Below are 24,669 nucleotides of genomic sequence, written 5' to 3' on the forward strand. Positions count from 1 at the left end.
TGCAAAATACATTAAAGACTTGATGTCGGTGTATCTACAGCCCAGAAATCCCAGGTCTAATCTACCTTACTTTAGATGCATAGGATTTTTTTGTTTGGCTGTTCTGATTGCTATAAAAAAAAGAATGTGTAGACATAAGAGAAAAGCAAGGATCATATCACGTTTTTCATGTGAAACACTAACAAAACACAGAATCTTTGCCTATTAAGATGACTTGGAGGCGCACCAACATGGTAGAGTAACTCCCGGCAGGAGTATCCCAGCTGTCGCAGCCGGTCACTCATTGTTTTAATCTCTGAAAGCAGTGTCACTGACAGATGTTTTCTAAAATGTTGACGTGATGTCCGTTTCTGCTTCTGCCGTTGCTTCATCTTAATAAAATCTCTCCCCAGTTTTAGGTTTGATGAATCACGTTGTTCCAGGAAAGTAATAACACTTGGACATTGTCCTCCCATTATTTTGCACATTCTGATGATCAGCATGTAGTCTGCAATTTCATAAAAGCAAATATGCTGAATTTGTTGAGCAATGACTAAAGGACATTACCGGTATATTTTCTTTTTATTTGGATGCTCTTTAAAAAAGAAAGTAAGATGAAGATAAAAAATAAGTTGGACAGCAGATTTTCCAATAAAATCATCTAAGTGGGAGGAAGGTTTAGTCAGTTTAAGGGGAATAAAAAAAGCAGCTTAATTGGCTTGTTTCTTCCCTGACTGTTCTTGAAAGCTGGCAACGACAGCAGCTCTGCAATCTGACGTTTTCTGCAATGGTTGCCAGTCAGGGCTGCCCAATGTGCAAGAAGGCACAATTAAAATGGACAGACTGACATTGAATGTGACAATGCTGACTCATCTTACCATACATCTAATATAGTGTGATAGTATGGATAATAATAAAAGGAAAGTTTCATAGTTTTATCATAGTAGCTTAAGAATATATTCTGCATGTTTTTTTGTGAAAAGCATCTTTAGTTCATCGATGTATCCAATAGAAAATAAAGGAGCAGTTTCCATCCTGAGTAGTGATGTCAGACTGCTTACTGGAACAGTGAAACCTCTAATAATCAGGTGATATCAGACTGATTTATGACCTTCTATATGACTTCGTTTTCTGGAAGCATCTAATCTCTGTAGAGCCTGAACACTGGCCAATAATTAGCAGTCTCCATTTCTGAACTGACCCCTTAATTCAGAACAGAGTTAAGGGGACTTATACATTAGAGAAATGCCTGTAGGCCCATATTAATCTCTGTGTGTGGCTCTTTTCCTTCCAGAGAGGCCAGTGAATGCAGATCATCAGGAGCGGACCATGTTGAAGGGTGTGTTCAACGTCAGAAAGGGCAAGACACAGCTACACAAGTGGGCAGAGCGACAGGTTATCCTCTGCGGCACGTGTTTAATAGTGGCCTCAGTGAAAGATAGTCTGGCGGGGAAGATGCACATTCTACCCCTGGTGGGTGGAAAGGTAATGACCTTTCATATCCTGAATTTGTCAAAATGTCATTCTCCACAGTATAACGGTTATGATCAATGCTAACATGTTTAAATACTTAAAAAAGAATAACCTCCTTGTTAGCTTGTATTGCTATTGAAAGTTACTTTTGCCCCTGAGCACTATAATTATGAATATTTTCTGGTTTTATAAACCCTAAATGCAAACTAGTTCAAATATGTTGATGTCGGTTCAATCTTCTTATTTTGTTTTGTGAGCCAAGTGGAGGACAGGGTGACAAAATTACTATTTCAATTGTAAATTATCAGGAAGACATAACCCATCCATCCATTAGTTTTTCTTTTCCCAAATCGGATTGTAGAAAAAAAAAAAGGAAAAATAGACATATTCCATCCTTGCAACATTCTCCAACTCTGTAATTTCTCTGCCAGAAAGGTATAGGGCGCCTTTTCCATCGAAAGTCTTTGGATTTAAAGCATCAGGATTTTAATTTCATCAGGGTGTTTTTCCAATTGCTCTTAAAAGTTGCTCAGTGGAGGAAGTTGCTGAGAGGATGGTGCTTTCCAAGCTTACATCCATCATGGACAACACTTTCCACCCTCTCCACCAGACAGTAGAGGAGCTGAGCGGCTTCTTTAGTGAAAGACTTACACCCTGTTTGTAAAAAGGAGAGCTACCACAGGTCATTCATCCCTGCTGCAACCAGACTATACAATGCAACACTCCAACAGCAATAACTTGTGCAATGTATAATGTGCAATTACTATTTGATACCCTGTGCAATAACCTGTTTCTATACATTTGACATCCAGTGCAATAATTATATATATATAAATTTAAATATAAAAATCCATATATATAAATACACATGTAAACACCGTGTGCAATAACCCTGTATAAGAAAAAAAGCTGTCATATGTGGATGCAGTGTATATACTGTGTATACCCCATGCACCTTTTTCTTCCTTTGGCACCTTCTCTTTTTGACTATTTGAGCTGATGTAGCTGTGAGATCAATCAATCAATCAATCAATCAATCAATCAATCAATCAATCAATCAATCAATCAATCAATCAATCAATCAATCAATCAATCAATCAATCAATCAATCAATCAATCAATTCCTCTGTGAAATTGCACCACACTTCCAGTCCAGCGGGGGGCAGTAATAAGAACACCCAACTGCTTTTCCCTTTACTTTCTCTGCCAAATGTCTATAGGTTAATCCTTAAGCATTAGTTTAGATAATTATTTATTATTTAACATATTTTTTTTTTATCAACCTGGATCTGGCCAGGCTTGTAACTTTATAGCTGCATAATTAGTTTACTATAACTACTGAAACTGATTAACACAGGTATGTTTGTTTTATGATGATAATGATCAGGGAAAATTCATATATATATATATATATATACAGGTGCTGGTCATAAAATTAGAATATCATGAAAAAGTAGATTGATTTCAGTAATTCCATTTAAAAAGTGAAACTTGTATATTATATTCATACATTACATACAAACTCATATATTTCAGATGTTTATTTTGTTTAATTTTGATGATTACAAATGACAACAAATGAAAATCTCAAATTCATCATATCAGAAAATTAGAATATTGTGAAAAGGTTCAAAATTGATGGCCCCTGGTGCCACACTCTAATCAGCTAATTAACTCAAACCACCTGCAAAAGCCTTTAAATGGTCTTTCAGTCTAGTTCTATAGGCTACACAATCATGGGGAAGACTGCTGACTTGACAGTTGTCCAAAAGACGACCATCGACACCTTGCACAAGGAGGGCAAGACACAAAAGGTCATCGCTAAAGAGGCTGGCTGTTCACAGAGCTCAGTGTCCAAGCACATTAATAGAGAGGCGAAGGGAAGGAAAAGATGTGGTCGAAAAAAGTGTACAAGCAAGAGAGATAACCGCACCCTGGAGAGGATTGTGAAACAAAACCCATTCAAAAATGTGGGGGAGATTCACAAAGAGTGGACTGCAGCTGGAGTGAGTGCTTCAAGAACCACCACACACAGACGTATGAAAGACATGGGTTTCTGCTGTCGCATTCCTTGTGTCAAGCCACTCTTGAACCACAGACAGCGTCAGAAGCGTCTTGCCTGGGCTAAAGAGAAACAGGACTGGACTGCTGGTGAGTGGTCCAAAGTCATGTTCTCTGATGAAAGTAAATTTTGCATTTCCTTTGGAAATCAAGGTCCCAGAGTCTGGAGGAAAAGAAGAGAGGCACTTCATCCACGTTGCTTGAAGTCCAGTGTAAAGTTTCCACAGTCAGTGATGGTTTGGGGTGCCATGTCATCTGCTGGTGTTGGTCCATTGTGTTTTCTGAGGTCCAGGGTCAACGCAGCCACATACCAGGAAGTTTTAGAGCACTTCATGCTTCCTGCAGCTGACCAACTTTTTGGAGATGCAGATTTCATTTTCCAACAGGACTTGGCACCTGCACACAGTGCCAAAGCTACCAGTACCTGTTTGAAGGACCATGGTATCCCTGTTCTTAATTGGCCAGCCATCTCTCCTGACCTTAACCCCATAGAAAATCTATGGGGTATTGTGAAGAAGAAGATGCAATACACCAGACCCAACAATTCAGAAGAGCTAAAAGCCACTATTAGAGCAACCTGGGCTATCATAACACCTGAGCAGTGCCACAGACTGATCGACTCCATGCCACGCCGCATTGCTGCAGTAATACAGGCCAAAGGAGGCCCAACTAAATACTGAGTGCTGTACATGCTCATACTTTTCATGTTCATACTTTTCAGTTGGCCAACATTTCTATAAATCCTTTGTTTTTATTGGTCTTCAGTAATATTCTAATTTTCTGATATGATGAATTTGAGATTTTCATTTGTTGTCATTTGTAATCATCAAAATTAAACAAAATAAACATCTGAAATATATGAGTTTGTATGTAATGTATGAATATAATATACAAGTTTCACTTTTTAAATGGAATTACTGAAATCAATCTACTTTTTCATGATATTCTAATTTTATGACCAGCACCTGTATAAGATGTACTTTTCTTGTTTGTATAAGTAAATGGGAAAGTGCTCCATCTGATCATTGCTCTATCATTTCCTTTAAGCTGCTGAAATAATAACACCTACTTAAAAGATCAAAACTTTCTGTCAAAACACTCCACAGGTGTTGTTTCAGTCCTGTGCAGCTATGAACAGTGTGCTGTCGAGTCATTTGTGACTGGCATGTTGAGAGCTTTGAGCATCTTGATTGGATCTCCTCTGCTTCTGGTACTCCATAAAAGGAAGCTTTTAAACCTCCTCATGTCTCCTCCTGCCTGAGTTCACAATTATTTCTCCTCTGTTGAGGAAAGAGATGAAGAGTGTGTTCAGAGGATCCTGAAAGCTCTCCTTATACCACCTGAGAGTATCCTCAGTCAATGTCTGCAGCTTTCTTCCAAAATGCATCACACTGGAGTCTTTTTATTAACAAAGACCATCTATTAGGAACGTTGGACCTTTGCCTTGGTGTAAATTATGCTTCTGTTCATTGGCTTTTGTGACCATTAGACTTCCCATCTGGCTGCACAAATAATGCTTCATTGATCTAATTGAATTTTACTCATGATGGATGTGGATAAACAAAATGGTCGAACTTATGACATGCCAAGAGATTTGCCGATTTACTCATACATTTTCCCTTCAGCAGATTGTGTGCAACCAAAGACCGACGGGGTCATTAAGCTTCCATTTGATGCTTTTAGTCGGAATTTGTTTAATTTAAACCCTCAAAACCTGTTAAAACTGAACAAAAAATTTTACCATGTCAGGAATGTTGGCTGTTACAACTTTAAATTGGCCAGATTAGCAACTTGATGGGGCCTTTTTAAACTTTAATCGATGTGGAAGCGCTTTGTTCACACAAGTGTTTAAATTATTATGGAGACCAATTAACAAAGAGAACAGAATTTTAGATGGAAAGGGGTAGAATTTAAATACTTTATCGTCCAAGAGAGGCAATTCATTTGCGATGAATAGATCTGTATAAAAATATTACCAGTTTTTCTGTCGCATATTTGTGTAGCATTGAATGGAGTACCGGCACTTATTTTTCGTCCACTTAAAGCACCGGTCAGAACTCACTATTTTTATTAGTCTTACAGACTAGTCGTTCTAAGAGTCTGACTAGCTGACATCTTTTACCATGTAAAGCTTATCATAATATTGCTTGCTTAATAGAAAAGTATGATCTGAATGTGTGATTTAAAGCTAATGTCTTTCTCTTTTTATCGTGTCGAGGTTGAGGAGGTGAAGCGCAGGCAACACTGTCTGATGTTCAGCTCCGCCGGATCTCGAGAGCAAACTTACTTTGTTAATTTCGACACACTGGCTGACTACCAGCGATGGCACCGACAGGCATCAAAAGTAAGCAAAGAACACAGAGTGATTTTGCAAAAAACAATTTTCCCAAAACTGTTTTCTTTCCAGAATCAAATGTTGGTTCCCAGCTGGTCCTGCTGGGTTTCTACATACTTTAAAGAGTTGATATTGGAACTGCCACTGCGTTCTGGCTAATGGGTCTTCCAGAGATCTAACTGCATTTCAAATTAGGTTTTTTATTTTTTTGTCATACCCACATGTCTACTTAGATTGTGCTTACATTAATATATGGACACATCTGTTTTTTGCTTTTCCTAGCAGGAGAGCATTTTACTTTGTGAGTCACTATGCATCAGCAAATGCTATTTTAGAATCCATACAGTTCTGTATATGTGTTTTTTTCTTTTTTTTTTTTTGAGAAAAATGCCAACTGCTTGCAGCTGTTTCCCTTAAAATTCTGTGGTGCTGAGTTTTCTTTGCATGTAATATAATAATTACTGGGTGATGTAGTTCCTTTCTGTTCCTTTTTGTTCCAGTTCCTTTCTGGAGCTGAATGATTCAAGAATCTGAGCTGAGCCAGAGCCAGGAAGCAGTTTGCAAAGAAATGAGAGAAGGAATAGAAAGCATGAAAAAAAAAAGCAATTAGCTACTGATTCATGGTGGAGGCAGACTTGCTCTCTACCTCCTGTGGTATGAAATATTGGGTTAGAAAAGCCTCTTAGTGCACAGGACTTAGGCAGGCATGTAGAGTAAAGGCTTTTGGAGCAAACAAATCATGACTAAGGAAGCTTTCTGGGTACGTTTTTATGCAACACTGAATAAATTGTCTAAATCATAAAGCCAGTATGTGCACATTAGTGAGAGTCAATATGTGCATTTTTGTCTCCACAATGCTCACCCAGGAGGATTCTTTAGAATATGAGTTTGAGTAAAAAGCAGAAAACAATAGGTCCCTTAAAAACATCTTTGTGAGATTTACAGAAACAGATGTAAAGTCTTAACTCCCAGATGGCTTTGCATGTTTTACTCTTTTTCACAAACTACTCAAAGAAATTAATTATTTGCATGTTTTTATATAAACTTATTCTAATAATTTTTAAAGATGATTTTTTTTGGAGTTTTTAGTAAAGTTACTATTGATTAAATTGTCTTGTTTTTTGTCTTCTTTAGAAAAAGCGATATAAGTACCCTGTTCTTTTACTGGTTTCTAAAATGGCAGTGTTATGGTTTTTTTTAGTAGATAACCCAAACACATGCAGGAGTAAGGTAGAATCACAACATGTCAGTATTTTAAGAAAAAATAAGAACATAGCCGAAGCAGAACTGCTTGGAGTTAATCATAAGGGAGCACCACCATGGGGATATGTGAAGGATAATGATGACTTTGAGAAAACCAGCAGTATAAATAAAGGGGAGGTGACGACTGTGACAAGGAACAGGGGAGTTTGATTAATATAATGTGGAACAGCTGTGGGGGGGCTGAACTATAGTGCTGAGTGTTATTATGTCATCAAAATGAATAAAACAGAAGGAAATACTAAAGCTTACTGAGAGAGAGGGGGAGGGGGTGCTAAAACAAGGGAAGTAAACAAAGTAAGTAGTACAATCACTAAACAGAGCATCAGAATCTACAAAATAAATAAATCCACTATGGCACAAAAACAGAGAACATTAAGATACAGTCAACTTTTCACACGAGGCGTAATCACACGAGTCACTTACCTTTCACCTGCTTTATATTAGTTTGTTATTTATCACGCCGGGGTGTAAAAAGACATTCACAGGGTTGCATTAGCTGTGAGACAGCTATTTCAGTGACCAAGACTTATCATGTTGTCCTTGCTCCAGATTAAGGCCCCCTGTCTTCTTAGCCTGGGAAAAAGATAACGTGTGAGAGCTTGAGTTTCAATTACGTAGACTGAGTATATTTGGCTTCTGTCCTGTTCAAGCAAAATTCAGACCAATCACAAATACTCATGGAGTACATTTCATATGATAATTATTCTGCTTAGGAACTCACTACTGTTTTGTTTTTCCCTTACTCAGTGCATTTAGCTCTTTGGCCTCTTCAGGCTATGACCAATGCTTATTTAAAATGAGAAGAAATTTTTCACATAAGGGCGTTAAGAAGAATGTTTAGGATACTTGGTTTTAAGTATCTTGGTCTGAAAGTTTTCGTAAAATTTAGTATTGCTATCTTTTACTTGCTCTGTCCTTTATGTCATCAGGTTAGATATTTTTTGTGCTTATTTTTTATGTAAATAATTCCCTGTAACTTTTCATCCTAGTTGTAAATTTTGATGTAAAGCCTGAGATTAGAAATGAAAATTATATATACTGTAAACTTTTTCCAAACTTTGATGATTTTTGTGGCTTCGTTATTTAATTGTTGTGTTATTTACCTAATTTTGCATTTTTGGTGTGCTACTTAGTGTATTTTGGATGACTGCTTATGGATATAGTTTTTGCAGAAACACCTTTTGTAACGCTTGATTTTATGAAATATTTCAGAATAATTAACATTTTAGCAGATAACCAAATATCAACTCTGCTATAATTTAATGAGTACTTCAGTTGTTACATAGAAAAACTCTCTGCAAGACTCAAGAGGATTTTCTCCAAACAGAAAATCCCAGTACATTTAAAACCAAACAAGGCCCTTAGACAAAGGCTGGTGCATCCCAAAGACCAAACCCCCAGACGCATGGCTCAACACAGATGGACTACCTCCTCCTGACAAGAACCTGCTGTCCACCTACACCTTAATTAAGGACAAAGGACATTTGTTTGAGGATCAGAATGTTCACATTTTACACAAAGAAGACAGGTGGTTTGAGATGGGTGTGTAGGAAGCCATTTATGTTAAGAGAGAAAAGCCAACCTTAAACAGAGGGGTTGGTCTCAGGTTCCAGCTCTATAAAAACCTACAATGCAGCGATAGAGTTGATTACTTCCCGCTATCATCTCAATCCTCATCGCCATGCAGGCGACCAGAACATCTCGCCTGATTAGCCAGGCCAACAACAACCTCAACAACTTGCCATTACAAAGGGGTGGACCTGTTCTTTCTGTTCAATGTGCATGTTTACTTAGCCACAACAAGGCTATTGTTTGGTTACTCTATAAGCCAGGAACCCAATGCTACTTCAGACATCTTGAACTGAGGAAGCTTTGCGGATGGGAAGCGAAAAGTCTTCAAACTAGGAAAACAAAGTCCAGTGGTTTATTTTTTTAATTTTATTGGAATGACTATGACCTGGATGACAGAGAATCTTCACCAGCATACATAAAAAAAAAAAAAATCTTGAAATATGAAACAAAACAGGGGTGAAACAATTAAACGTTATTAGTCGATTATTTAATTGATCGTCAACTAATTTAGTAAAAATGGTAAATGGCCTGTATTTAAATATTGTGCTTTTTTTGACCAGTTGCCCCGGGGCTCACTGACAGAAAGAAGCGAGGCTGCCATACACTGGCGCCATCGGGCCCTCTGACCACCATACGATTAATTTAGTGATCTATTAATAGTTAACTGGAGTCCGTAATAGCAGCAGAACGATAGTTAATGTTATCGGAAAATGACGAAATACAGCATGGTTTATTCTGGGCACTAATTGTCAGCTCAAAGAGGTGACAATTACAGGCCAGAGATTAGTTTAACAATTTCACTATATCCATCTCTCTTATTGTGTATGTATTTGTGTGCACAGGTGGTCTCTCAGACAGTGAACCTGGTGGATCTGTCCTGCTATAGCCTGGAAACGGTGCCTGAATATCTGTTTTACTGTCAGGATCTCACTCACCTCAACCTGCGGCACAACTTTATGAGGTTGCAGGGACCTGGAAGCCTACTCAACCTTCCCAGGTAACCAATCATCGACCATCACAGCTTTTATAGTCAACCAGAGTGGATCCATCATGTGCAACATGGCACGTTTCTGAAGCGTCCTAGACGCGCCAGCTCCTGATATAGGTGGCTATTCAGTTTTTGTTGCTTGCTGCTCCAACTCTACATCAATTAGAGTAGAGCGGTAGTTGATGAGAAACGAAGTGGGTCCTGTCAAGTTTACAAGTTAAAGACAATATGTGTAATTTGTTATTTTTTTGTAATCCTGTTCATACAGTAACATAAGAATGATTAGCATTAAATAAAAAAAACAACAACATAGAAATAGATTGATCCAGATAAAAAATATATGATTATATAAGAGCAGGCAAAATAAACACTTATTCTCTTTAAAGCCTACAAGTACACTACTGTAGCGTGATGATACAAGGAATAGGATGTATGTGCCGCTTCCACATCCAGTGGAAACCAGGAAGTAATATCCATAAATTTTATATTAGATGTTTAGACTTTCCAGGTGGAGAAACCAGCATTATAATTATTGTTTTACCAAAGTACTATATATTTAAGCACAGTTCATCTTAAACCTTTTTGGAAGTACCAACATAGTTTAGATTTAGTTTTAACAGATACCACCTTAGAAAAAAGCTTGTAGCTTGTTTTGCATATTTGCATATCTGCCAACTAATTTCCTTTTACTCCTATATGTGATGGTATCCATGTAAAAATAACTATTAAACCCATTGCTTGAATTCTATAAATTAAAAATTAAATCTCTAATACAAGGTCTGGTCTATTGATAGAATGATTATTTTGTTATTGAATATAATGAACTGCAATCAGAACATATTATATGTCTTAAAGGACGAACTTCCTCAATCCATCCTAAAGCCAAAACGATTCCCATCATCTCTCCTGCATAAACTGATACTCCATCAGTAATTCTTTTACATTTTTAATACTGAATTCTGGATCAATGAATGACACCCCACTATTGCTATTTGAATTTTTTAAGCATCTATATAAACTTGGACATATCCACAGTACTTATTGTCTAAATAAATTTGTACTGAAATTGGATCTAACAGGTTTTCTTTTTTCCCTTTCTCCAACAAAGTAAAATAAACAACACTATTAGGAAATATAGACGGACGATCTGGTGAAAGAGGAACTGTTTGACTGATATTTCTCTAAGCTAAATCAAAGTCTTTTATAAAGTTTTCTATCTTCCAACCTAAATAATTAAAATTCTTTTTTTTCCTTCTTCCCAACTAGGTTTTAAAATTCCTTAACATAGATGATTTCCATTATGGCCCTTTAAATGACACCAATAAGATGTCTTTAACTGTAATCTTCTGAACTGAAGTGGAAGCTCTCTCATTTCTACTAGTAAAGTTGACGTTGGAGTTGTTCTGACGGCTTCTGTACATAACCTCAAGGCTTGATCATGATTATTATCAAATTTTTTGAGTAGTGTATCTGATGCTGATCCAAAAGTGATAATACCATAATCAAATACAGACCTTATTAAACCAGTATATATTGCTTTCATTGCTTTCCTTTCTGCACCTGACTTAATCCCACCAAATACCTCATTACATTTAAAACTCTCTTACACTTATCCACTATGTTTTGAATATTAATTTTCCAAGTTAATTTTTCATCCAACCATTATCCCAATAACTGAAATTCCTTTACTCTTTCTAATTCATGATTATATATTTGCAATTTTAACATTTCAGATACTTTCTTCTTTGTAAAAAATAAAATCTTTCTTTTGTTTATAGAAATTTTAAATACCCATTTAAAAGACTAATATTCTATATTGTTAATTGTCTCTTGTATATTTTTAACAATGAAATCTACATTTTTCAAATAAAGAAAACCCAATTCCACTCTCCAAATAGTCAAACATATCATTAATCATAATAGAAAAAAACAAAGGACTCACCATTTTCGACAAAAAACCTTTCTGATAAATGATGTCCTATGCTTACTTGTATAGATCTCTCTTAAAAAAATCTTTTATCCAATAAGACAGTGATCCACTAATTCACATTTTTTTCAACTTAATTAAAAAAACCTTCTTTCCACATCATATCATAAGCTTTCTCTATATCAGAGAAAACAGCCACCACACTCTCATTATTAACTTGCCCTTTTCTAATTTCATGTTCTAAACAAAGAATAGGATCCATAGTGCTTCTACCTTTTCTAAATCCGCTTTGAAATTTTGATAAATATCCCCTCTTCTCAACAAAATAGCTCAATCTTTCATTAATCATTCTCTCCATTATTTTACATATATGTGAAACATGTGTAACTCCAAAGATAAATCCTTCACAGCTAAAAAAAATTTTGGCACCTCTCACTATAATATTGATTTTTTCAGTTTTCTGCTTTACTTGGTCAGTACAATTGATAACATATGCAATGAATAAAATTAAATTATCCATTGTGATTTTTATTCCTGCCATTGTTCTTTGACTGGGCCCAGGACTTGGACAAGAAGACACTTCTTGACTTTTCTGAACTGTTATTTCTTCTTCAATACTGTTCGCTGCTTCTGCATAAGTAATGCTTTTTAACTGTTTTCAGCTGTTCTGCTGCATTTTCCCTTACTTCACAGCCTCCATATGCTACATTATGCTGACCACCACAGTTACAACATTTCAGCTGTACATCTGCTCCACATTCATCATAACAATGATCTCCACCACATTTAGTCTTTTAGTCATCTTTGCTTCCCTTCACACACTGATGCAACGTGACCATACCTTTGACATTTGAAACAGCGCAAAGGGGGATTTTTTACCTTATCAGGAAGAGCACCACCTGGAAACTCTGGAAATATGAAAGACTCTGTTTTTTCCCCTTTCACAGAATTTAACAATATTTAAAGGATGCACAGATATTCCCTTTATATATCATAATATTTGTTTTTCTAAGTCTTCCTCGAGTGGAATACCAGTGATTACACCACCTGATACTCTTATTTACCCCTACAACTTTCCTTTCACGCACAACTATTTGCAAATGTTATCAATCTGTATGCTTTTTTTCTTTTTTTCCTCAGATTTACATTTTATCTACATGCTTCCATCTCGCAAGATTTTAACAAACTCCAGCTCCCCTAGTTTCTATTTTATTTCTCTTGAAACTGCTATCGTACTTGGATTTGTTCACATAAAGGAACATAAATCTAATCTTCCTGAATTTAATTATTACCTTAAATTCCTCATTTATCACTTTCCTCCTCACCATTCTGTTTTCTTCCTCTGAACTACACTCTTCTAAACTTCTCTTACTATTTTGGCTACCAATCTCTCTATCATCTTTCAGGTTTTGTTCCTTACCTCTACCTCTCCCTCTAATCCATTCATCAAAATCCATATCATCATCATAATCATCATCATCATCATCATCATCATCATCATCATCATCATCATCATCATCATCATCATCATCATCATCATCATCATCATCATCATCACCACTCCATCTACCTTGGTTGTCATCCTAACCCAGTCACACCCCAGTTTATTCCAACCGTCAAAACAACACAAAACAAACCCTTCTCAAAGGCACTGCCGAAGAGCTCAACGATCCTGCTGCTGTCACTGCACCCCCCCTTTGACAATCGACCAATCACATTCACCATATTCACTCGTGTAAAGTCGGGCACCACTCGGGAGAATTTGGAATTGCAACGATTTGAACAGACTTTATTTGTTATACTAGCAAGATGATAAAAATGATTCTGATTTTTGACAAAGTGGGAGAAATGTCACTTTTCATGTTATAACCATATAGTCATAGAACAAGTGGTGTGATAAATGATTTACTGGCTTTTATGAATTGGCAGACTCCAGTGAGTCTGTTGTTTCTGGGGCTGCTGCTGGCAGCTCTTTGGAAGGCATGTGGATCAAACTACCTTGGTTACCTGTTCCCAGTTTATTATCCTCTGATTCTTAAACATTTCTCCACTAGACTGATGAAACAAACATCACTGATCTTGAGCAATTACTTGTATTACATTTCTGTATTCAGTTGCTTATTGACCTGGCAATTACTTCTGTCAAAATGTCTTCTAAGTTGCATAGAACACAGCCAGAGGATCATCAGTATTTAAGCAATTGTTTGAGAATCTATTATTTTAGCAGGCCATTAGCCATCCGCTATAAAAAAAAAAACAATCTAAGTTGAAAGTATAGACCACCTTTTTCTGTTTACCACCCTCAATGACCCCACCCCCCCAGCCCAGAAAATTATGTTTCCCACTGTGTTTTTGATGAAAACAAAGCAAGTTTTTTAACTTCTTTTTTTCTATGAAATATTCTCATTAGCAGCATCTTAACTTCTAGATCAGCAGCGTGTAACTCCTGCTATCCTACCCTGCATTATTGCCTTCCTATAGTTCCTATAGCATTACTCTGTTTATTTTATCTATATCTCTCTATGTGTGCCATATATAGAGGTTAATATTCTATCTGATCTGCAAAGTCAATAGAAAAGTATTCTTTCTTTGCTTTTTCATTTTAATTCTGCCTTTACTGTGTAGCAAAAGCATGTTTAACTTGGTAAATGATCTCATCAAAGTACAGATGGAGAAAAAAGAAATACAGACATTTTTAAGGCCATACACTTTTTTGTTTTTTTGTTTTTCTCCTTAGGTTTTCCCAGCTGAAGAGTCTGAATATATCACATAACCGTCTGGGTGTGTTCCCCGAGTGCGTGTGTGAGATCCTCACCCTAACTGAACTTAACCTCTCCTGCAACAATATGCACACCATCCCTGTTCAGATTGGAAACCTTCAGAGGTTAGAGACACATCCACAGCACATATGGCATGGTGAAGCACAATATATGATTTGCATTGTTAACAGTACAAAATACTGTATATTACACAAAAGAAACAATTTAAATCAATTTTATTGCAAAATATTGCAAAGCCTGCGAACCTTTTGAACCGAAATTATTCAGTAATTAGTAGAACAGGTTGTAAATATTTTTGGTTTTTGGACCCTTTATCTGACTCTTTTGAATCAAATGAAATATTTTTGGCTGTGGAAAAATTATTTAGTATCACTTTTCTTTCTTTGTTTTTTGTTTCTTTCCTTTTCTTTCTTTGTTACTTTCATTCTTTTTTGTTTATTTGTTTGTTTCTTTCTTTGTTTCTCTTTTTCTTTGTTTTTTTTCTTTCCTTCCTTCCACTTCTCTCCTCAGCTTTAAAAGCAAGTAAATGAAATGTTTGTCTTTGTTGTTTTTATCCTTCTGGAGTGACGTTTTAACAACAGCTAAAGTATAAACACACTGACAGAATGGTTTAAAACAGTTTTGCCAAAATTCTCAGTTATTTTTTCCGATCAAAAAGATCTTTCCAACAAAAGAGGGCAAATACATTTAGGGTGTTGTTGCTTTGCAGAAAAAAAAAAAAAGATCTTTCGGACAAAAGATCTTTTTGTTTTTTGCAAAGCAACAACACCCTAAATGTATTTGCCCTCTTGGAATCACAAATTTATGTTTGGTTTTTTTTAAACAGACCCCTTGCCACTTCATCTGCTCACTATACTGACAACCATTTATCCCAAATACAAATGACCCTGTAACTCTCTATACTAAAACAAAGAAAAAATACTGTTTTATCCTTTCCATAGCCTGCAAACACTATCCTTGGATGGAAACAACCTAAGCTCTCTACCTGAACAGCTTGGTGATCTCTCTCAACTAAACAGTCTGGGACTCTCCTTCAACAACTTCTCTCAAATCCCTGCTGTGCTGGAGAGACTATATGCTGTGGATAAACTAGCAATGGCTGGGAACAGAGTGGCATCCTTGGAGCTGTCCACACTGGTCAGAATGATCCACCTTAGAAACATCGACCTCAGGTAGGTTCTTTGTATGTCTCTACATTCCTCTCTTGTCTCTGCACCACCACTGTTATGTGGCTTATTTTTACATCAGTACATGATATATAAAGGGAATATCTGCGCATCCTTTAAATAGTAATTTCTTTTATTTATTTTTATTTTCATATTGATGATAGAAAATTAACATGCTGTTACAAACTCCAGCCTAAACCACAGCTGCTACTGCATTGCTCACAGCTCTTCCAAGCCTTTTTTTAAACTAACATTTATTTATATATGCCAGATGTGCTTTGAACAAATGCCTTTTACTGCATTGCCCAATTTCACGCCTACATTCACACCTGGGAGATGTCAACCACAGCTTTTTTTTTCTCTGTTTCCTGCTGTTCTGCAAATAAACAGTTGAATACTAAGTACTTTGCTTGCTAGAACCTCTGTGCCAGACAACAAGGAGGCAAAAGCTATTCTCAGGGAATATCCTATAGCTCTGGGGATTTAACCATCAACCAGCAGTCCAGCCGCAGCTAGATAATGACTTAACCTTGGGGCTTGTGCTGTGGTTAGACCCCAGTGGGCTGCATTTATAGGGACAAAGTTGCAATATAATAGATTAGTGGGCTGGCAACTCCCATAAAAGACAACTCGTCCTTTATTAATTTGAGCTATGGGATCTACAGAGAGCCTTGTTTTGAGCAGGGCGCCTTACCTGCTAGCCATGCACACATCTCTCCTCTGTGTTTGTCTTCTCTAAAATCATCATAACATTATGACTATCAACCAAGCATTTAGCTCGTTTTTACAGCTAAAACAGACTTGACCTGCATAGCATAAACTTTTGTGGACTAGAGGTAATATTCACCTAATTTTGCTCCTTTATGATGTTCCTGCTAAGATTAAATTTGTTTCCAACAATGAGTTTGTCCTTCTATCCACTGAATGCAGGCTGAATGGGCTCCGGTGGGTTAAATGCGAAACCTCAGATCCAGTGAACCATGTGACCCATCTGGACTTGCGGGATAACTGCTTGGACTCGCTTGACCTAAACCCTGTCTGCAACCTGGAGACCCTGCACTGTCAACGGAACCGGCTGGGAACACTCAGCCTCAGTGGTTTCTCACTGCGCATGCTTCATGCCAGCAGCAACCGTGAGTCAATCATAGCGCCAGCTGACTACTATTAATACCTCCCTCTATGTTCAGGGCCTTTGCCGTGACGATGCATTCAGTTCATCAAACCACAATAAAACAAAAATGGTGCAGATGTTTCCCTGCTTATGATCGATATCCTTATTTTCCTGCAGGCCTTACAACTGTCAACATCTATCCAGTACCGAACCAGCTGACACACATGGACCTTTCACAGTGAGTTCTACACAGGAATAAAGGTGGATTTGGAGTAGCAGGGATTTTCCAAAAGGCTCTTATGTAATAATAATACTAGTACTTATTGATTTTATTTTCACTTATTGCAGTTGCACTGCATTTATTGTGGAAATTATATTTATAAGAATATTCAGGGAATATTTTGGATATATATATATATATATATATATATATATATATATATATATATATATATATATATACATATATATTTTTTTTTTGGTCTAAAATGCCCCAACTTCCACGTAATATTCTGTATTTTTAACATATAAAATTGTTATTTTGACTAAAAATCTAATTTGCTTTAGATTTTTAGTGAAAATAATAATGTTTAAAATATAGCCTCGACTCTCTTAGACCATGTCATATGTGTTTGTTTTACTTTGAAATTTTAGAGAGCTTCTTTTTGAAACTGTGATGCTTTAAGATAAGATTAAATTAATTCATAATTTTATAATCTTAGCTTTAAAAGCCTGTTAAAATTAACCATATTGGTTACATTTATGGGAAAACACATAACACCATAGAAGTAGTGTTTGCTAATGTCTATGGTAATGCTACAGTGAGCGGCTAAAGGCCCATTCATACCTCACGTAAAAGACGGATACGGATACGTGTGGAGTGTTTCATACGTTCTAACCGTCGATTTCGTCCGTACTTTGACACGAAAATTGGGAGCTTACGCTTACGAACGAAACGGATCAATACGGAGCAATACTACCGGAAACGGTGGGGGCGCTATTGAGTTTTTAGTACAAAATGTCAACAGAATCAGGTCTTGGACCATCGCCATGTTTTGATCAATGACGAATCATTGGCGCCCAGCATTGCCACCTAGAGGAAATACGGGTTATTGCGCACCTCAACGGACGGAGGTATGAAGGACTCAACGGATAGAACGTACGGACAGAAATACGGACGTGCAGGCCAAACGTGAGGTATGAATGGGCCTTAAGTCGTTAAAATGTTGCGCATTGTCACCAATGGGTTGTTGGAACTCTCCTATTCCAATGGCTCTGCTTTAGTCTGCAAACAGATCAAGGCAAAATAACATTTTAATAAATAGCATAACCTTTGGATTTTTCTCTCAAACTTAAATCAGTTTAACTCATTGCATTATTAAAGATGTTGTCATTAACTAAAACCTGTAACTGTTGCTCATATTTAAAAAAGTAACTTTAATATTAATAAAACCTCTACTTTCGGAAAAATATTTAAAACCAATTGACATGAATAGGGCATTATTTACACATGGCATAAACATCAGGTGCTTATTAAATGATAAATTTATTAGATTTGGATAAACGATCCTGCCGATAACACTGTTATTTTCAAACATGTTAAACATATTTAGAATGTTTTATTTAAAAAGTCAAGTGTGTAAAAGTTGTATTTTTAGTAAATAAGTAAAATATTTTTAAAAGGGAGTCCTTATGTAGAGAAAACATTTTGCCTAATTTAAATATAAAAGTATTTACTGATGAATTTTCACCACTGTTGCTACTTGAGAGGAAAAAGGGAGTCGTTATTTGTTATACTTATATATTTGCATTCCTATTGGATAAATCATAATTTCAAATTTCTTATTATTTCCAAAAATATGACGATATGTATCATGATTATGACCTGAAAGGTTAAAATGTAGTACTTATTTAGTACTTCACCAACTATCTAGTACTAGCAGCTATGTTTAGTATTACAGAAAAGTGACTTTTACTGAGCTGCAAAGTTTTTTGTTTTAGTAGATTGCTTTGCTAGATTTACATTTTTATATAACATTCTATCAGTTCAGAGGATTTTCAGATGTGGTTTAATTATCTTTTGTCTTTCAAACCATTATTGCACTAGCAATGTTGCATAACGACCAGATATAGAAAGTTGAAGCTGTCTCAAAAAAAGGCAGGAAATGTTATACAGACATAAAATCAAACTAAATCCCAGTGGCCTGTTTATAATTCTGGAAATAAGAATGTTAGGAGTAGAATACATCAAAATGCCAGCTTTCCTCACTCTGAGTGTCTGTGTGTATCTTTTATGTGTGTTGAGACAGGAATCTGTTGGAATATCTTCCAGACTGGGTATGTGACTGTCAAAAAATCGAGATGCTGGGAGTTTCGCAAAACCTGTTGTCTGAACTTCCATCCAGGTTAGAAAGTTTATTTTACATTTTTAAACCTTAAAAGTGCAAGAACAGTGATAAACTTTCAATGTTGATCATAATTTTCAATCATTTAGCTTTTTTAACCTTCAGTATAACATCGTTTTAAGACATATATCATGTTTATTTTCATACTTTTCTGGATAAAAGAATTCACTTGGGTTGTAAAAAATAGACACAAAAGTTTTTTGTTTTTTTGGTGCATAAAACCCCGCTTTGCTGCTCCTTACATTTACGATTTATTGTTGAAGCATTATTTGATTTTTTTAATTGTTTTTTTAATTTCCTTTTTGGCTGATGTTGAGACTTATGTAACATTTGTTTTTATTGTCATTTCTATCATGTAAATAGAGGAAGAAAAATAAATATTTGCTTGAAGAATCAGCCAAAAATATCGGCAGCAAATGTTGGGCATCAGTTAGACTAATGTCAAAATATTCTGTATCAGCAACAGCCTTAAAGAAAACTGTATCGTTTGATCTCTATTCCAAATTCTTCACAGGGCCCTACAAGGGTTGACATTTCTTCTCAGTAAAAGAAGCATGACCATCCTGAAATGCTTTAGACTGAATGATATTAAGGACAGATTGAATGGGTAGTGTGCTCATTTGAAGGTGAATATTTCTTTATCCTGATTTCACTCTGCAATTTCTTTAATAGATTGTTGAACAGCTTGAGTTTGAGAAAGCTGCTGGCGGGGAACAACCACTTGCAGAGAGTGCCTGACCTCCTTGACCATATCCCTCTGGAAGCCCTTGACCTGCAACATAACAAGCTTGTGGGTCTTCCAGAGACTCTCTTCTGCAAGGCCTTAAAGTTAGTGTCCCAACCTTTGAAGTCTTTTTTATTATGCTTTTCTATAATTCTTCATCCACAGGTTCCACAAGCTGTCTGTTCGTATGTTTCTGTGGACTGTTACTGTAACACAGTCCATAATGATTTTATGGAGAGAACGTGGTCGAGATCAATGCAGCATTCCCACTATAACTGGAGCATCCTGTGCTTCCTTGTTTCCTGCGTGGTAAACCACTTAGCACCCATTAGCTGTTGAAAATCTCTGATGCACTTTATTGTCTCTAATGTGGAGACTTAATGGCAGCGACTTCTGAAAAAAAAAATCTATACATTTTCTCTTAAAACTGTACATGCAGTGAACCAGAGTTGGTATCAGCACTGATGGGGGGTAATTGAAACTCAGAAGATTATCACTATTTATTTTACTTATGCAGTAAAGAGCCACACAGCTAGCAAGATCTTAACAAGCTTTTAACCTTTATTGGCTGCTCCTCACCAAAGTCTGTTTGAAATCATGACAATAATCATACTTTACTGCTTCAAGTTTTATTACTGCTCAGTGAGTGATACACACCAGTAATGATTTTATAACGCCCATTACGTAAGAACTACTGTGATTCAAATTACTGCCACCCTTCTCCGCAGCTTAATGGATATGCAAATCAGTCCTCAGCTCGGTAGGATGTTTACCTCTGTGATTAACTGGATTCTCTGCAGAAAATGATAAATATTAAGAAGGAAATGATAAGACTTGAAAGCTATGTGAACCCTAAGTTGTCACCCTGAATGCTGTCGAGGAAAAGGCAATATTTTCCCTTCAGATTTTAATAGTTCCTGCTGCACTTTTCATCTTTATGTGAAAGTATTTGCATTTTAGCTTTTACTTCTAGTTTAGTCAAGTATTTCTGATAATGATTAATATATTGTTTGTGCTTGTTTTCCTTTCTAGCCTGAAATACTTAAACGTGTCAGCCAATGCCTTAGAAAGTATTCCCCCCAGCAGCCAATCAGAGGAGAGCCTCAGCACGCTCCAGGAGCTCTACCTGACTGGGAACAATCTGAATGAGAACTGTGGTGCTCTGTTAGTCGGACACCAGAACCTGCGGATCCTTCACATTGCCTACAATCAACTGCTCTCCTTCCCTGCCAGGTTTGTTAACTAAGATCGTGAATCTTTTTTTTAGATAGTCTAACATCCCAATGACTGGAATAAATTTGTTAATATAACTTCTTGCTTGTACCATTTTTTTCACCATTTTATGTGTTTGGATTGTGTTTTAATGCATAACTCTTGTTTCCAGTAAGCTGAGTAAACTGGAGCTGCTGGAGGAGCTAAATGTAAGTGGGAACAAGCTAAAGACGATCCCCTCCACCGTTTCCAGCTGTAAGAGGCTCCACACTCTCATAGCACACTCAAATCAAATAACAGTCTTTCCAGAGATCCTCAACCTGCCTGAGATCAAGGTTAGATTTTTGCCTCTGTTGTTGGCTACACAAACCACACAGTTATCTGCCTCATGTGTGATCTGGATGTTTTTACATGCAGCTTGTAGATCTGAGCTGCAATGAACTGACTGAGATTCAACTACCTGACTCTCTGCCTGCTACTCTGCAAGAGTTGGACCTGACGGGCAACAGCAGCCTCACGCTGGAACACAAAACCCTCAACCTTTTCAGGTGAGCGTCCATGACTGCTCAGAACATTTTTCTAGTTGTAAAATCCTAAAATTATGACTATCTATGCAGCTTTGAAGAGCTAGTCTTAATAACAAAATAGAACATTTCTCTAGGGAAGAAAGAATAAGGGAAGGAAGTTTCTCATTAAACACAAATATGAACATTAGAAAAAAAGACATAAAAAATGTATAGCACAATTCAGCACATAGGCAATTTAAACTGCTTTACACTAATTAAAGAGTAAAATAAAAACAGATTAAAAAGAAGTAGTAAAGCAAAAAAAAAAAAAAAAAACAGCATCACAACCTTAAACTATTAACACCTCACCTTAGCAGTTTAACTTCAACAGTCAAAGGCAGCTGTAAACAAATGGGTTTTTAACTTTGATTTAAAAGAACTCAGGCTTTCCGCACTTTTACAGTCTTCTGGGAGGTTGTTCCAGATAATTGGAGCATATGAACTAAATGCTGCTTCTCCGTTTTTTAGTTCTGGGTGCACAGAGTATGCTTGAACAAGAAGACCTGAGCGGTCTGGGAGGTTTATACACTGAAAACATATCTATAATGTATTTTAGTGCTGAACCATTCAGTGATTTATAGACTAACAGAAGCATTTTAAAGTCTATTCTCTGAGCAACAGGGAGGCAGTGTTAGGACTTCAGAACTGGGTTGATGTGCTCTACTTTCTTAGTTCTAGTGAGAACACAAGCAACACCATTTGGATCAACTGCAGCTGCCTGATGGACTTTTTAGGCAAACCTATGAATAAACTGTTGCAGTAATAAATCCTATCAAAGATACATTTAGGGGGTGCGAGGATGGTGCAGGGTTAAGCCTGTGACCCATGTGCAGAGGCTTTAGTCCTCAAAGTGGCCATCACAAGTACGAATCCTGACCTGGTGACCTTTGTGTCATGTTTCCCATCTCTCTCTAATCCCATTTCCTGTCTGCCTACTAAATTTCAGATGTTATCAGTGGTTTCTAGCTGTACTGTAATAGCTGAAGCTAAATTAACTTTAGATCCATCCTACTTTGGTCCGAAGATTTTTTACCTCTGTTTTGTTTTGATTCCGTTGTAGAAAATTAAGGCACATCCACATAATGATCTGTTCTATCCAACATTCTGATGGGTTCATAGTCACCTGGTGGGGTTCATAGTCACCTGGTGTAAAGCTTTGTGTCATCTGCATAGTTATGGTAGCTGATCTTGTTTGCTATAATCTCAGCCAAGAGGAGCATGTAGATGTTGAATAGGAGGGGCCCCAGAATGGAGCCTTGAGGAACCCTGCCTGTGATTTTTCTAGTCTCTGAATTAAAGTTCCCTACTGATACATAAAAGTTCCTGTCCTTCAGGTAGGATTTAAACCAGTCCAGAGCGGTATCAAAAAGGCTGACCCAGTTTTCTAGACGCGCTAATAAAATCAAGTGATCAACAGTATCAAACGCTGCACTGAGGTCCAATATTACCAGAACATTGGTTCAATTAAATTTCTATCAACACTTTTTTTTTAGGTTTTCATGTGTTTTATAACCACCTTGTTCTACATTGTCTCTGTGTTTTCTTGTTTCTTCAGTCACATTTCCACTCTAAAATTAGACCAGAAATCCGCCCCAACACCTGCAGACTCCCTGGGCCCCTCGACTCTCTGGAAGCACGGTTACTCTGAGATGAAAGGACAAAGGAATAAGTGTGTTCTCCTTTCATTTTTTGTATGATTAATTTTCAGTGGAGGTTAAAACTTTTTAGGTAATATTTATCATCATATAAGAAATTACATCATTGCATCACTGTAGAATGTAAGTAAGCCTGATTTAATGAAGGATGCAAGGGCAGATGCATTCAAATTTTATTACCCCTCATGCACACACATTAAATCTCAAGATTCATCATTTGTTGTGAATTACCTCATTATTAGCTAATTCTGATTAGGTGCACTTTAAATAATGTACAGCAATGTGCAAAAATGTTAAGAATTTACCCTCATTTTTTCTTTTTTTCATAGAAGGTTAACATATTTGTTGATATGTAGTATTTGATCAACGGATGCCAAAACAATAGACCATTTCATTACAAAATTATGGAATTAATACACACAACAGAACAATAATACACCCAACCCATTAACGATTTTTTTTTTCTTGCAAGTAGAACCATTATAATTATAGGCCTGTGTTTTTACATCATTCCATTCATATTGAGGAACCAAAGGGGCATAAATTACAACTCGCAGCATTGCTGACGATTTTCTATGGCAGTTGTGGATTCCCCAAAGGTCTTTGGTGCAGTTGCCAATCATCCCTTAGGCTGTTAAGATCGATACAAGCCTTTTTTAGATCAGGGAGGAGCTGCAGGAAGTAACAACCTGTAACTGCTAAAAAAACAACCTGAAACTACACAATTAAAAAAAGCAAAGAACAGACAAATATGGTCAGAGTGTGATCCATGTTGGGTTGTTGAGGAATTAACTTTTGAATCGGAATTAGTGCTTGGACTTAATCTGTTTCATGAAATGCTGTACTGCCAGATGTGTGGAATTTACATAGGACATTTATTCATCTCTTTGTGAGTGTGAATCTGTTTGTGTTGAACAGGTTGTGTGTTTCTGTGCTTGCTGTGGACTGTTTTGGAGACAGTGGTGAAGGCTGCTATGGTATCTTTGATGGTGACCGCAACGAGGAGGTACCGCGGCTCTTGCAGTGCACCATGGGAGATGTCCTTTGTGAAGAGCTACAGCACTCCAGTACTGACTCAGTGTATATGTGCAACACCTTTCTTACTTCACACAGGTAGGACAAAGAATATGGCTAATGTGTTTTTTTCTTTTATAGACCAAGTTACTAAGTGTTTTCTTCTTGCTGAACAGGAAATTGGGCATGGCTGGACAAAAACTAGGTGCTTCTGCCTTGTTGTGTTACATTCACCGTGAGCAATCCGAATCTGGGGGTTGCTTTAGCCTTACTCTGGCCAACGTGGGAACGTGCCAGGCAGTTCTGTGCCGTGATGGACGGCCTGTACAGCTCTCAAACGTTTTCAGCTTGGAGAGCTCTACTGAGGAAATGGAGAGGGTTAAAGTCAATAAGGCCATTATAACAGAGGTAATACTCCCATTAAATGTAATAGCTGTA

At 36.8% G+C, this 24,669-nt stretch overlaps 1 protein-coding gene across 1 annotated transcript in view; it reads left to right on the forward strand.

The window, feature by feature from the left end:
* phlpp2 (PH domain and leucine rich repeat protein phosphatase 2) overlaps nt 1–24,669 on the forward strand; it is a 50,865-nt gene that overhangs the window by 20,497 nt on the left and 5,699 nt on the right. Inside the window, exons 4-18 of the mRNA XM_038303489.1 lie at nt 1,274–1,464; nt 5,732–5,857; nt 9,526–9,680; nt 14,336–14,482; nt 15,320–15,550; nt 16,475–16,677; nt 16,833–16,893; nt 18,965–19,060; nt 19,733–19,888; nt 20,817–21,017; nt 21,169–21,331; nt 21,414–21,544; nt 23,118–23,231; nt 24,136–24,330; nt 24,408–24,639. Coding sequence (XP_038159417.1) covers nt 1,274–1,464; nt 5,732–5,857; nt 9,526–9,680; nt 14,336–14,482; nt 15,320–15,550; nt 16,475–16,677; nt 16,833–16,893; nt 18,965–19,060; nt 19,733–19,888; nt 20,817–21,017; nt 21,169–21,331; nt 21,414–21,544; nt 23,118–23,231; nt 24,136–24,330; nt 24,408–24,639 — 2,402 coding nt within the window. The remainder of the gene's footprint in view (nt 1–1,273; nt 1,465–5,731; nt 5,858–9,525; nt 9,681–14,335; nt 14,483–15,319; nt 15,551–16,474; nt 16,678–16,832; nt 16,894–18,964; nt 19,061–19,732; nt 19,889–20,816; nt 21,018–21,168; nt 21,332–21,413; nt 21,545–23,117; nt 23,232–24,135; nt 24,331–24,407; nt 24,640–24,669) is intronic.

Source organism: Cyprinodon tularosa, unplaced genomic scaffold (genome assembly GCF_016077235.1).
Source record: "Cyprinodon tularosa strain WSP-4 unplaced genomic scaffold, ASM1607723v1 ctg510, whole genome shotgun sequence".
Lineage (NCBI taxonomy): Eukaryota > Metazoa > Chordata > Actinopteri > Cyprinodontiformes > Cyprinodontidae > Cyprinodon > Cyprinodon tularosa.